This window comes from Lissotriton vulgaris, chromosome 6 (assembly GCF_964263255.1).
Source record: "Lissotriton vulgaris chromosome 6, aLisVul1.2, whole genome shotgun sequence".
NCBI classification, from domain to species: domain Eukaryota; kingdom Metazoa; phylum Chordata; class Amphibia; order Caudata; family Salamandridae; genus Lissotriton; species Lissotriton vulgaris.
Window position 1 is genome coordinate 1,489,954,954 of NC_141694.1, and position 12,543 is coordinate 1,489,967,496.

General features: G+C 39.8%; 1 protein-coding gene across 2 annotated transcripts in view; it reads right to left on the reverse strand.

Moving 5' to 3' along the window:
• The window catches only part of PSME4 (proteasome activator subunit 4), a 2,155,241-nt gene that overhangs the window by 1,466,813 nt on the left and 675,885 nt on the right, over positions 1–12,543 (reverse strand). For both annotated transcript variants that reach the window (XM_086927646.1, XM_086927645.1), the window contains 4 exons: positions 11,376–11,431; positions 11,069–11,125; positions 10,005–10,060; positions 9,824–9,922 (listed from right to left, as the gene is read on the reverse strand). In XM_086927646.1, coding sequence (XP_086783772.1) covers positions 9,824–9,922; positions 10,005–10,060; positions 11,069–11,125; positions 11,376–11,431 — 268 coding nt within the window. The remainder of the gene's footprint in view (positions 1–9,823; positions 9,923–10,004; positions 10,061–11,068; positions 11,126–11,375; positions 11,432–12,543) is intronic.

The window sequence follows — 12,543 nt, forward strand, 5'->3', positions numbered from 1 at the left end:
CAACATAGAAAAGGTATTCCATGCACACGTTACGAATGCAGCGGCCATCTCTGTGTGTCACAAATTAATTATCATATCGTAGGGTTAAAAAGGCATATACATAAAGTGCTAAAGTGCTTCATATCAAAAGTTCATCCCAACACACACCAAATTTAAAATATACAGAAAAATGTAAATAGGTTATATGACTTTGAACAGTATCAGGGAAATATTTCATTTATATTGCGCCATGAATTGTCATAATGAAATTCAGAACTATAACTATCATGTGCAACATAGTCATGTATCATAATTTTGAATTTCTATAATTCATAACCCTGTATAGTACGTTGTGTAGCCCTGGATGGTCAATGTCCTTATGTCTCTATATAGAGAATACATCGTCTAACAGTCAAGTACGGTGATAAATAATCATCTTAGATTTTCATGATTCCTTTTCTCTAATCACCCACTACATCTCACCATTCCCTACATGCTCCCATATGGGGGTTTAGAGGTGCACCCACATCTCCTAATCATTATTAAGTCCCCAAGGGGACATCGTTTTCAAATCAATGATGTATTTGGATTCTAAAATCCGGAGTGTCCTGACCCTGTCTCCTCCTCTTTCATGTTGGTCTGCCTGATCAATGCAGTAGAGGCTGAGGAGGTCCCTGTTGCTGTTATGGAACTGATGAAAATGGCGTGCCACAGGATAGGTCTTATCATTCTTTGTGATTGCACGCATGTGTTCCAAAATTCTCAGTTTAGTGGGATTGATCGTACTCCCTATATAGCGTAACTTACAGGGACATTCTAGACAATAGATGGTATACTCCGAATTACAGTTGAGGAGTCTTTTTATCTCTCTATTGGGTGCGGCCTCATCGGTTCTGCCTGGATAGTTAGTTACCTTTTTACTGTATTTACACGCTTTGCAGCGTAGGCATGGGAAGAATCCTTTAGCATTAGATAGCTTCATGGGTTGCAGATTAGTGGTGTAATGGCTGTGGACTAGATGGTCTCCCAATGATTGGCAACGTCTATATGTAATGGGTGGTTTATTGGGAATGTGTTTTTTCAAAATGTTATCTGTTGTCAATATATTCCAGTTCTTTTTGAATATATGTAGCACATCACCTGACCTGATGTTGAATTTGGTTATCATCCTAGTTGGTTCCTCTCTCATTTGCACTGGTTTGATCATCAGGAGGTCCCTCCTGTTGATCTTAGATGCTTTGTCTGCTGCTTGGTTCAGTGTACTATTAGAGTAACCCCTGCTTTGGAATCTTACATTTGCTTCTTTCTTGGCATGTTGGTAATCTCCATCTGCCGAGCAGTTACGCTTCAGGCGTAGGAGTTAACCGTAGGGGACATTTCGTACCAAGCTCTTCGGGTGGTGGCTTGCCGCGTGTAGCACGGCGTTCCCCGCCGTGGGTTTCCTGTATAATTTGGTCTGGAGAACGTCATTATTACGAAGATCTCCAGATCCAAATAGCAGACACTAGTATCACGGATTGTGCTCGTGAATCTGAGGTTCCAGTCGTTGTTATTTAGCGTGGCGATGTACTCCTCATCCGAGGCACGATCGCCACGTCCACATCAGTATCTTCTCTGTCCAATGGTCATTGGCTTCCCCCCAGGCCACGTGCTTCTCTCACCAGCCAACGAAAAGATTAGCGTAGCCAGGGGAGAAGCACGAGCCCATAGAAGTACCCCTAATTTGCTTATACAGTTGTCCTGCAAAGAGAAAAATGTTGTTGAACAGACAATATCTTATCATGCTTAGTATCATCACATTGCGTCTCTGATATTTCTCAGGTTTCCTGTCCAGGAACCATTTAGTGGCCGCTAATCCATCTTCATGCGCTATACAAGAATAAAGATTAACCACATCAACTGTGATGAGTAGCATATTCGGTTCCCATGTGATATTGTCCATCAACCGAAGGAAGTCCTGTGTATCTCTCACATACGAGGGTAGGTCTTTCACAATAGGTGCCAAGTAGTGATCTATGAAGCGGGATGTATTTTCCAGTAAGCTACCGATTGACGACACAATCGGTCTCCCTGGTGGTCTTTTGGCGTTTTTGTGGACCTTGGGAAGGTGGTAAAACGTAGGTAACAGTGGTGCTTCACATTGTAAAAAAAGAAACTCTTCAGTGTTGATCACACCCTCGTCTTTCCACGATTCTAGCAGTTGCTGGTAGTCTATTGTACTTTGTACATATTCACCTCTTTCAATGACAGTATAGCATTCAGTATCTCTTAGTTGGCGCAGTGCTTCTTGTTCAAATGCTTCCTTTGTAAAGATCACGATGTTTCCCCCTTTATCTGAGGGTTTAATCTCAATGCTAGTATCACTCTTCAGGGATTTAATGGCTTCCCATTCTCTCCGCGTTATATTGGATGATCTCATGTCCATTTCCTTATTTGCCAGTTTCTCTAGGTCCCCAAAAAAAAAAAATATATATATATATATATATATATATGCACACCAATTACCTCCAAAATTATGAAGTAAGCCAGGACACACAGAGTTCGTTGCAAAATTTAATGGCAGAATGAAAAAAGTGTGACGCGTTTCGCCGATAAGGCTTGCTCACGCTCGTCCAACAAACAATGACGGCCATTTTTAAAGTGCTGAAAACACACCCCCAGTGTAAACATATCTTCACAGAGGTATAGCAGGGTAGCCATATTGTACTATGTTGAAAACACATATCAATGTCTCCCATGATGATAAATGGAACATAATATAATGCTGGGGCTAAACATGAGAGTTGTTACTTATTACTCGGTAATTGTCCGCCAGAACGTAATATGTAATTACCCATCAAAATTGTTATATAAAACAATAATTCATTCATACGGCATTAAGCACAATTGTTCGAATGCATATACAAATTAAATGCAAGAGTAAATGGTATACATATTTGATCTCATATTTCACATACAGAGTAACGATCACGTGTTGTTCCTTGGTCCGTAATCTATGCGCTCATTGGATACGCTAATGTTTGAGCATGTAATGCCCCATTTGATTGGGTCCCGTTGCTGGGAAACGAGATAACAACATATCCCTCATTTGTAATAGTGTGACTCACTGAACTAAGCCCAAGTGGGCCGGTATTGTCGATTGACATAAAAAATGAACAAATATGAATACGACATAGCGTTCGCCCAAGTGGGCTAATGGCAAAGGAACAAACAAACTAAATTGTAAATATGTAACTGGTCAACAGAAATCAGGACCAATTGTGGAGGTAGTGGAAAGCGATGTATCGGATGGTAATTTATCAGACGCCTCCAATTCAGGAATTACCCAAGAACCGGCAGCAACCACAAGTAAAAGGGTGAATTTTTTAGCTCAATTTCAGATGATGAGTCAGAACCGGACAGAGACCTTTCAGGGGGAGAAGGGGAATCAAAGAGGACGAGGACGTGGAAACAGAGGAGGAACAGGAGGAACAAGAAAGCAAAGAAGAGGAGGATTAAACGCCACAGAAGCTCCAATGGGAATGTCGACAAGGAGCAAGAACACGAAATGAACAGGACGGTGGTGAACCTCTCACGCCATGTGCTTACTGAAGGTGAGAAAGAGATCTTGGCACTTGGCCTTTCCTTCTGTCCATCACAAAACATGAACTTTGCCCAGACTCGTATAGACCTGTTTTTATTTGCCAGGAAGCTCAAATTGAAAAAGTGGTTCTGTACTAAAGTCAAAGATAAACCGGCTGCAGGGGCCAGCAATACACTGAGCAACCTTGATGTAGAGGACATCTTTTTATTAGAGGAAATTCATGGTGATGATGTGAATATGACTGATGAACCTGATTGGGAAAGTTGGGGTTTGGACTTAGACAATAATCCGGGGTCCAAATTTAAACCTAAGAGTGTGTTCTTACCAGCTATTCAATGTGATGCTATTGATGTGTTCGAACGAGGAGTACTCAAAGACCTTGTAAAACTTAGATACAAGAAAACACCCCACAACAATAAGAACTTGTCCCACGCACAATTAATGGCCATCGAATCCCTCAAATCGGATAAGGAGATTGTTATAAGACAATCCGATAAGGGGGGTAATGTTGTGGTTTTGGATAAGTACAAATATATCCAGGAAGGCCTAAGACAGCTACAGGACACAACATGTTATTGCACATGTGACAGGGATGATGTATTAAGATCTATGGGGAACTTCAGGGATCTACTTTTGGAATGGAGAGACAAAGGTTTGATTGAGGTAGAGGAATATCAGCATTTGTATTGTGCCCATCCTAAAGTTCCAATACTATATCTCCTCCCTAAACTCCATAAAGATCCAGACAACCCACGGGTCGTCCGATCGTGTCCTCAATAGGTTCTTTTCTAGAACACACGTCTAAATACATTGATCATTATCTAAGAACTTTTGTGGTGGCACTACCATCTTATGTAAAGGACACCACCCAATTTTTGAGCATTATCAATGGCATCCATTGGGAGAACAACTTTACATTGGTCACTTTGGATGTCAGCAGCCTCTACACGAGTATCCAACATGAATATGGACTGAAAGCAGTCAAACATTACTTGAACACTAGTTCAATCTCTCTGCTGCTGCATTCTCAAATGCTTCTATCCATGATAGACTTCTGTCTAACCAACAATTTTTTTTATTTTAATGACGTCATGTATCGCCAGTCACAGGGCACGGCCATGGGAACCTGCTTCGCCCCCAGCTACGCAAATTTATTCATGGGCTGGTGGGAGAAGCAGGTTGTCCAAGAGATGGCGGAATTCAACAATGTGTCCCTGTGGCTGCGATACATTGACGATATTTTTTTCATTTGGAATGGCGATGAGAAATCGGCTAAACAATCCATTGACAAACTCAATATGAATACACTGATTCTGACTCTTACTGAACATATCAGTAGGACGAAGATTGAATTCCTGGATGTGGAAGTTGAAGTGGTCAACAACATCTTGACCACTAAACTTTTCAGGAAAAGCACGTCGGGAAATAGCCTCCTCAAAGCATCCAGCTGCCATCCTAAAAGTCTTGTGTACAGCATCCCCTATGGGGAATTATTGCGCGCCAGACGCAATTGCAGCACACAAGAGGGTTATAAAAATGAGGAAATTGTCATGTGCCAAAGGTTTAGACAGAGAGGGTACGGCAATAAAGTCATTGCCAAGGCCATAGAACGCAGCAACAGTAAAACGAGAGATGAACTATTAGCTCCTAAACCACCCCAAATGCAATCTGAAACTATTAGATTTATCACAACTTTTTCTGGCCAATCCCAAGATGTGAGACAGGTATTCAAGAAACATTGGCATGTTTTAAATACTGATGAACATCTCAAAAAATATCTAGGAGACAATCCGCAGATCACGTTTAGGAAAGGCAGGTCCTTACGGGATGAGCTTAGCCACAATTATGTGACTGACAAGAATTAATCTGTTCATGTCACGACTGCCGGATTTACATGCTGTAAGAAATGCAAGGCATGCAAATTGAGTAGAGATTGTAAAACTTTAAACATACCTGCCACATCCAGAAAATTTACCATTAAAAAGAAACTATCTTGCAATACCCCATACAGTGTGTATGTATTAATCTGCCCATGTAACAAGTGGTATGTGGGCAGTACAAAACATGAGGCCAAAAAGAGGGTGCTTGAACATCTGCGAGCGATACGGAATCATAACAAACAGTATCCGGCCGCCAGACACTTCTTTGATTGTCACATGCAGGATGAAACCAAACTACGTATGGTGGTTATTGATTGTGTGGATCTAGGGGTACGAGGGGGCAATTATGAACTCTCTATGAGAAAACTTGAGTCCAAGTATATTATTGATTTTCAGTGCTTATCCCCTGTGGGATTGAACACGAGTGAGGAACTGGCCGTCCATCTGTATGAAGAATAAATACTAATATCCTAATCAATTTAACTGAATATATGCTGTCTGTATTTTAAACAATTTTAATTGTCAATTTTATTTTCACATATTTACACAAAAAAAATTTTTTCACAGATCTTGTGGGGTACTGCTGGATACTATGAATTGATTGGAATCTGAACACTGTCCCGATTGGGATCTAATTTGGAAGTATTGTACATATGCCCACTTGGGCTGGGACTCTTTCTGAACTGATATTGAATCTCGTTCGAACAAAGACTGATTATAGCCCACTGGGGCGGTACCAGCGTTACATATTTACAATTTAGTTTGTTTGTTCATTTGCCATTAGCCCACTTGGGCGAACGCTATGTCGTATTCATATTTGTTCATTTTTTATGTCAATCGACAATGCCGGCCCACTTGGGCTTAGTTCAGTGAGTCACACTATTACAAATGAGGGATATGTTGTTATCTCGTTTCCCAGCAACGGGACCCAATCAAATGGGGCATTACATGCTCAAACATTAGAGTATCCAATGAGCGCCTAGATTACGGACCAAGGAACAACACGTGATCGCTACTCTGTATGTGAAATATGAGATCAAATATGTATACCATTTACTCTTGCATTTAATTTGTATATGCATTCGAACAATTGTGCTTAATGCCGTATGAATGAATTATTGTTTTATATAACAATTTTGATGGGTAATTACATATTATGTGATCATCGCGTTCTGGCGGACAATTACCGAGTAATAAGTAACAACTCGCATGTTTAGCCCCAGCATTATATTATGTTCCATTTATCATCATGGGAGACATTGATATGTGTTTTCAACATAGTACAATATGGCTACCCTGCTATACCTCTGTGAAGATATGTTTACACTGGGGGTGTGTTTTCAGCACTTTAAAAATGGCCGTCATTGTTTGTTGGACGAGCGTGAGCAAGCCTTATCGGCGAAACGCGTCGCACTTTTTTCATTCTGCCATTAAATTTTGCAACGAACTCTGTGTGTCCTGGCTTACTTCATAATTTTGGAGGTAATTGGTGTGCATATTGAAGGCCAGTCGGTGGCCTAACCAGGACCGCGCCACGACAGCCCAAAGTGCACATACCGGCACTGGAGGAGAGAAAATATATATATATATATATATATATATATATATATATATTTATATTTATATGCATATATTTTTGGTTAATGCTCCATACGTGGGCGGGACTATTCAGTGCTTATTACTATTGATGAGTATCCCCTGGAAGAGAAGTAGTATGGGTCCACACACCCGGAGGTGCAATAAATATGGGCAATGAATGAGCCTTCTTGTCTCTGGAGAAGTTCATAAATCAACAAGCATTAAGAAGTCTCCTGTTAAATAATATTTCTAAAGCCCCCAATGACTCAACAGCCAGACTCAGTTTGGTTTAATCTTCCTCTCAAGTGAAACATGAACAAATGTGTATTTTTTTTAGATTTTGATATTTAATTGCAATGCAACACTTACATAACCATTTCATTAGTTGACATCTCCATCCAGATACATTCCAGTGTCTCTATGTGGAAAACAAAACTTAGACAAGTTGCCTGGTGGCACAATTTATACCCTACGGTAGTATCACGTTCCTGTGATGCCAAGTGGATCTTAAACAACATCCTGGCATCAGTGGTGCCGATTAGAGCCATTGGGACTTGGAAAAAACATCCACTTTCTGAGACTTTAGTCCGATTGGAGTTCAATATGCATAGTTTTTTTTCTTTTTTTGCCCGATTGTTTTTAGAGGAAAAATAATATGCACATTATGCCTATTAACGTTATTCAGTACACATAAAATGGTACATAAAAATGTGCCTATATGGTGTACTAATCTTTGAACATTAGAAAGCTGTGTCTAGTGGAGGATGCATTTATTTACCCTCTATGTCTTTCCTCTTAAGTCCCTTTAATTCTTCTTCTTGTCTAATTCTCTTTTTGGTCTCAGCTCTTACATTGAGCACGTTTCTGCAGCATCCTTGTCCTGTGCTACCAGCATACTGACATTTCCCACTTCATATTCTTTATTCCCACGGTTGTGCTTTAGCTTTTGGCTTTTTTAGCACAGTTCTGCCCTGCAGCCTCTATGTGCAGGTCTTCATATGTAAAGCTCTTTGTTAATAGTTACTATCCCGTAAACAAATGTAATTCTTCCTTTTCTCCTCCACATATGGGGAAATTCACAATAAAGTTTTTTGTTATTAGTCAGTGAGGGCTAGATGTAGGTAATTTTAAATTAACGATTCTAAAATACTGAATTTTACCGATTTGGTAATTTAGAATCGGTAATTGGAATGTAGGTAAAAAAATCTGTATTTTTTACCGATTCGGTAAATAGGAGTTCGGTAAATACCGAATCGGAATATTCCGATTCCGTAAATTCCGATTCGGTAAATTACCGACTCGTATTTACCGAATCGGTCTTTTTTGGTCCCTACATCTCAACATCCAAATACCGGTTGGTAACGGCAAAAATTCTGTATTTTCGGCTGTTACCGACCGGTATTTGGATACCTACCTCTGGCTATAAGTTGTGAAACAATTTACTTCTTTCTTATTTGCTTTTACTGTACCAGTTTGGCCCTATTGATCTGGCTTATTTAAATTTCTAGCTAGCTATTCACACTGCTTCAATAGACTTTCTGACTTCTTTTCAGCTTGTACTTTAATATGACAATTATTTCCTCTGCTTTATTACTCATGAATAGTCTACTGGTCGTAGAAACCTCTCTCTGTAATAACATATTTTTAAAATACCAGCCAGGTATTTTAAAATAGTTTATAATTTGTGGGGTGAGAATGGTGAAAAGGGGTAACGGAATTTTATTTGTAAGGCATGCACTGTGAAACATTTGGGAGTAGGATGGACTCAAATCAGTCCAAATTACCAACAACTGAGCAGATCCGGCTATGGCTGGCCTCCATCTGACAGAAGCCTGGTGTTTCGGAGGGGCAAGAAGGAGGGGATAGAAAGGGAAATAAGTAGGAAGACTGCATTTAAGTAAGAAGAATGGCAATATAAAGATTGTGGCTATAGGTCAGAGCATTACTATGAAGAATGTTTAAGTACACTGGAGAAAAATAGAGCCTTGCACCACTGTACCCTAAATCTTAAGGCTTATTCCTTTATCAGGTATTAAGGCTCACTTTTATTTGGGGTGGGGTAAATTTGCCAACAGTTGACTATAAATTTGAAGAAAAGGAATTACATGCCATCTTCCAGGCTGCAATTTACCTCTGGTCCTGAACTTTCGTGGTCATTTAGCTCTAAGATAGAAAGCCGTACAGCTCTGCTCAACAGGTGGAATCAGTCTTTGCCTTCTACTGCAGTATCCTGCTCCCTGATTGTGTTTCTAATCAATGCTCTCAAATTCTCACTTGCAAATGTAAAGGGAAGGGTGAGATGCTTCATGGAGTGTGTATATCTATGAACCTGCATATACAATACTAGGAGTCTTAACAAATAGAGAAGTATAGAGGGCCTGAAGCAGCAAGAAATTCTCAGCATTGTCAGCTCATGTTAATAAGAACACGGTCAGTGTTCTACAGCTTACGGTCAGATCTGCTGACATAGTAAATACTGGAATGTTGACAAATATGCTTTCATACATAGCAATACACTGTGCTACTACGATGGATAAGCACCCATTTCCTAACACTGAGCACTGGCCATAAATAACACTGCCATTCAAAAGAGGATTACAAAAAAAATCTAGATGCCTGCTGGGTGGTACATGCTTTGTAGACATGCAAACCCTTCATGCATCTGCTCCATAGTTTCGAAATGCATGTAATATGTGGGATTGCAACAACATTATGGGTGTCACAAAATTCAGAATATGCTTGATTAAGAAATGTATGAAGAAAGCGCAACTTTGTGTAGGAACATGAGTTGTAGAATACTGACCCTGTTCTCCATGGATTTCTTGACAAGGTTAAAACTCTTCCATCGAGACTCGAACTCATGTTTGTGAGCGCCATGGAAATGCAACAGATCACCCAAAATCTGCAGACAAATAATGTTAAAGTTATATAAAGAGCAAACAACACAAAGATTAAATAATGCATATATCTAAGTACAGTTATACCTTTATGATTAGAAACAAAGACTTGGTATCATCTTCTGAGTTGCCCAGAATAAAGTCTAGACTCGGAAGAGGGGGAAAAAAGTTGTTGGTAAGAAAAATGAGGCACAGTGTTCAACACCAGGTTCAGTAAATACAACATTCACATTTATTCAGCCTTTTGAACAAAACTACACCACTGGAAGGAATGAATCATTCTAAAAGTCTGGGCTCGTGTTTTTAAGATATATATGTGAGGGACACTGAGATAATGAAAAACACCAGCTGCACAACAGGGCACATATCACATAAACTGCATATGGAAGTACTAAATTTCATTGTGTAAGCTTGTAAAGTAAGTTTGGCATAAGAAATTGCACACTAATGTTTGGTTCCTGACTTTGCAGAAATAGACACTTTTAAAAAGCATCATTGCTTAACAGCTACTTAGTAAAGACATTATATGCCATACATGATGCAGCATAAACATGGTACAAAACGCCACCACGTAACCCTTTGCACGGAAAACAGAATTAGCCCTTCCCCGGCAGGATTTATGTAATTTCCCTCACCACAACTTTTGCAAACATGACCATGTTAAACATGAATCAATGTAATGCTGGAAGACTGTTTATAAAGAAATATTAACTATAACCATATGTATCTATTTATCTGCATACACACACACACACACACACACACATATATATATACATACACACAGATATACATATATATAATACACACACACAAACATATATATATATATACAATATATATATATATATACATACATATATATGTGTGTGGGTGTGTATATATATATATCATGCCTGGGCTTTGCTGTGTCACAGGTTGAACATTTTATCGCAAAGTGAAGGCTCTTAGTGCATGCTCAAGGACAAACAAAGCAAGCTTCCCATGAAATCATGTGTAATGTATTTTAAGCACAACATTGTACTTCCATTGCTCTATCAAGGTTCCTAAACAAACCACGGGTGTATTATTTGATGTTTGAAATATAACAAAATAACAGCTTATAGCACATAGCATAACACGTCCTGAAACCATAATTTAAAAACACTTACGCAAAAGTTTCCTGATGACTCTAGAGATCCATTCCCTGTAATTCTCTCTTGATACATCTAAAAACAGACGGACCACTATTAACATGCAAAGTACAACCAAAGGAAACAATCAATTCAAAAGGATGATCAAAAGCACAATTTAGCACACAATATAAATAAGTATAAACAATTTCAATTTCAAATAAAAAGGAATTCAAATGCTTTGTGTAAATCTCTATTTCTGTATATAAATAAGGAAACAAGGGTTACTAATCTTCATAAATTACAATTTTAAAAACGGGTAGAATTGTATCTATAATAAACATACCATAGTCAACACCTGTATAAAGTTTTGTCTCTTCCAAAGATACCATGCTTGGAACCCTATATTGCAATAAAAAACAATTGTTACTTAATATGAACATAACACGTGTATAATTCTCTTACTATGGGTTATTATAATTCAGACTAGGTTACCAAAGACATCACAGAGGAAAAAGTTACTTATTGGTAATTACAGTTCTCCAACATTAGTGCATTTCATAGATTCACATCCTTGTTTATTCCCATTCAGTATTCAATGTTAACAAAGCAGTGTATACATACACTCAAGCAACAGTTAAACCAACTCTATATATACTTTGCCCACATTATTATTTGACCTGATCTCTGGACAATGACGTTGAGACGCTCAGAGTTCAACTATCCAAAAGGAAAAATTGACAGATTTTCAAAGCTCCTCAAAGTACGAGTTACTTACCTTCATTAACGATGTATTAGGTAGAGACGATACTAGCCGCAGATTCCTTCACGTTGAATTATCCCCAGGCGTGAGACTGGATCCGGAAACTTTTTTGCCACAGAATCCCTGCGCAACGGAAGCGGGGCGACATCGCACAACTCCGTCCAGGCGTCGTCCGCATACGTAACGTCAGCGAGGTCACATAATACCCACCCCGTCTACAACAGTTTTCTTCTGAGAACTTTACCGCACCACAACACAGAACCACCAGATAAAAAACTGTGGAAGCATGGGAACAGTGTGCAAAGAGCAGAAAAATTGGAAAGAAACAGTGACTTACAACACCACACAGAGTAATGTGAACACTGCAGAACCCAAAGGCAGGGAAAGAAGAAGAACAAGCAGAGTCCTGTGCAGCCACCCTACCAGCACATAGACAGCCTCTCACCCCTGCGCCCCAGAGGCAAGGAACATGCGTAAAAGTCATGGCACACGTAGTAACCTACCACCCCCATCCTGAGCAAGGAAGGGGACCAGTCCCAAGACAGACAGTGGAAGGTAGGTCGCCTTGTGGGGGACTGGGGTGCTTCGGCCTCCCCGACCTTGCCCTGGTTCCTCTACTGTGACGGTACGGGCCTCTTCAGCCTTCTTCTCCCTCCTTCTTCCTCTTGGGGTTGGTGGGGTTCTGCTGGTGGGGGTTCCCATTGCCTGGCAGAGGCGAGGTTCTACCTGGTCCACAGATCGGGTCCCCTGT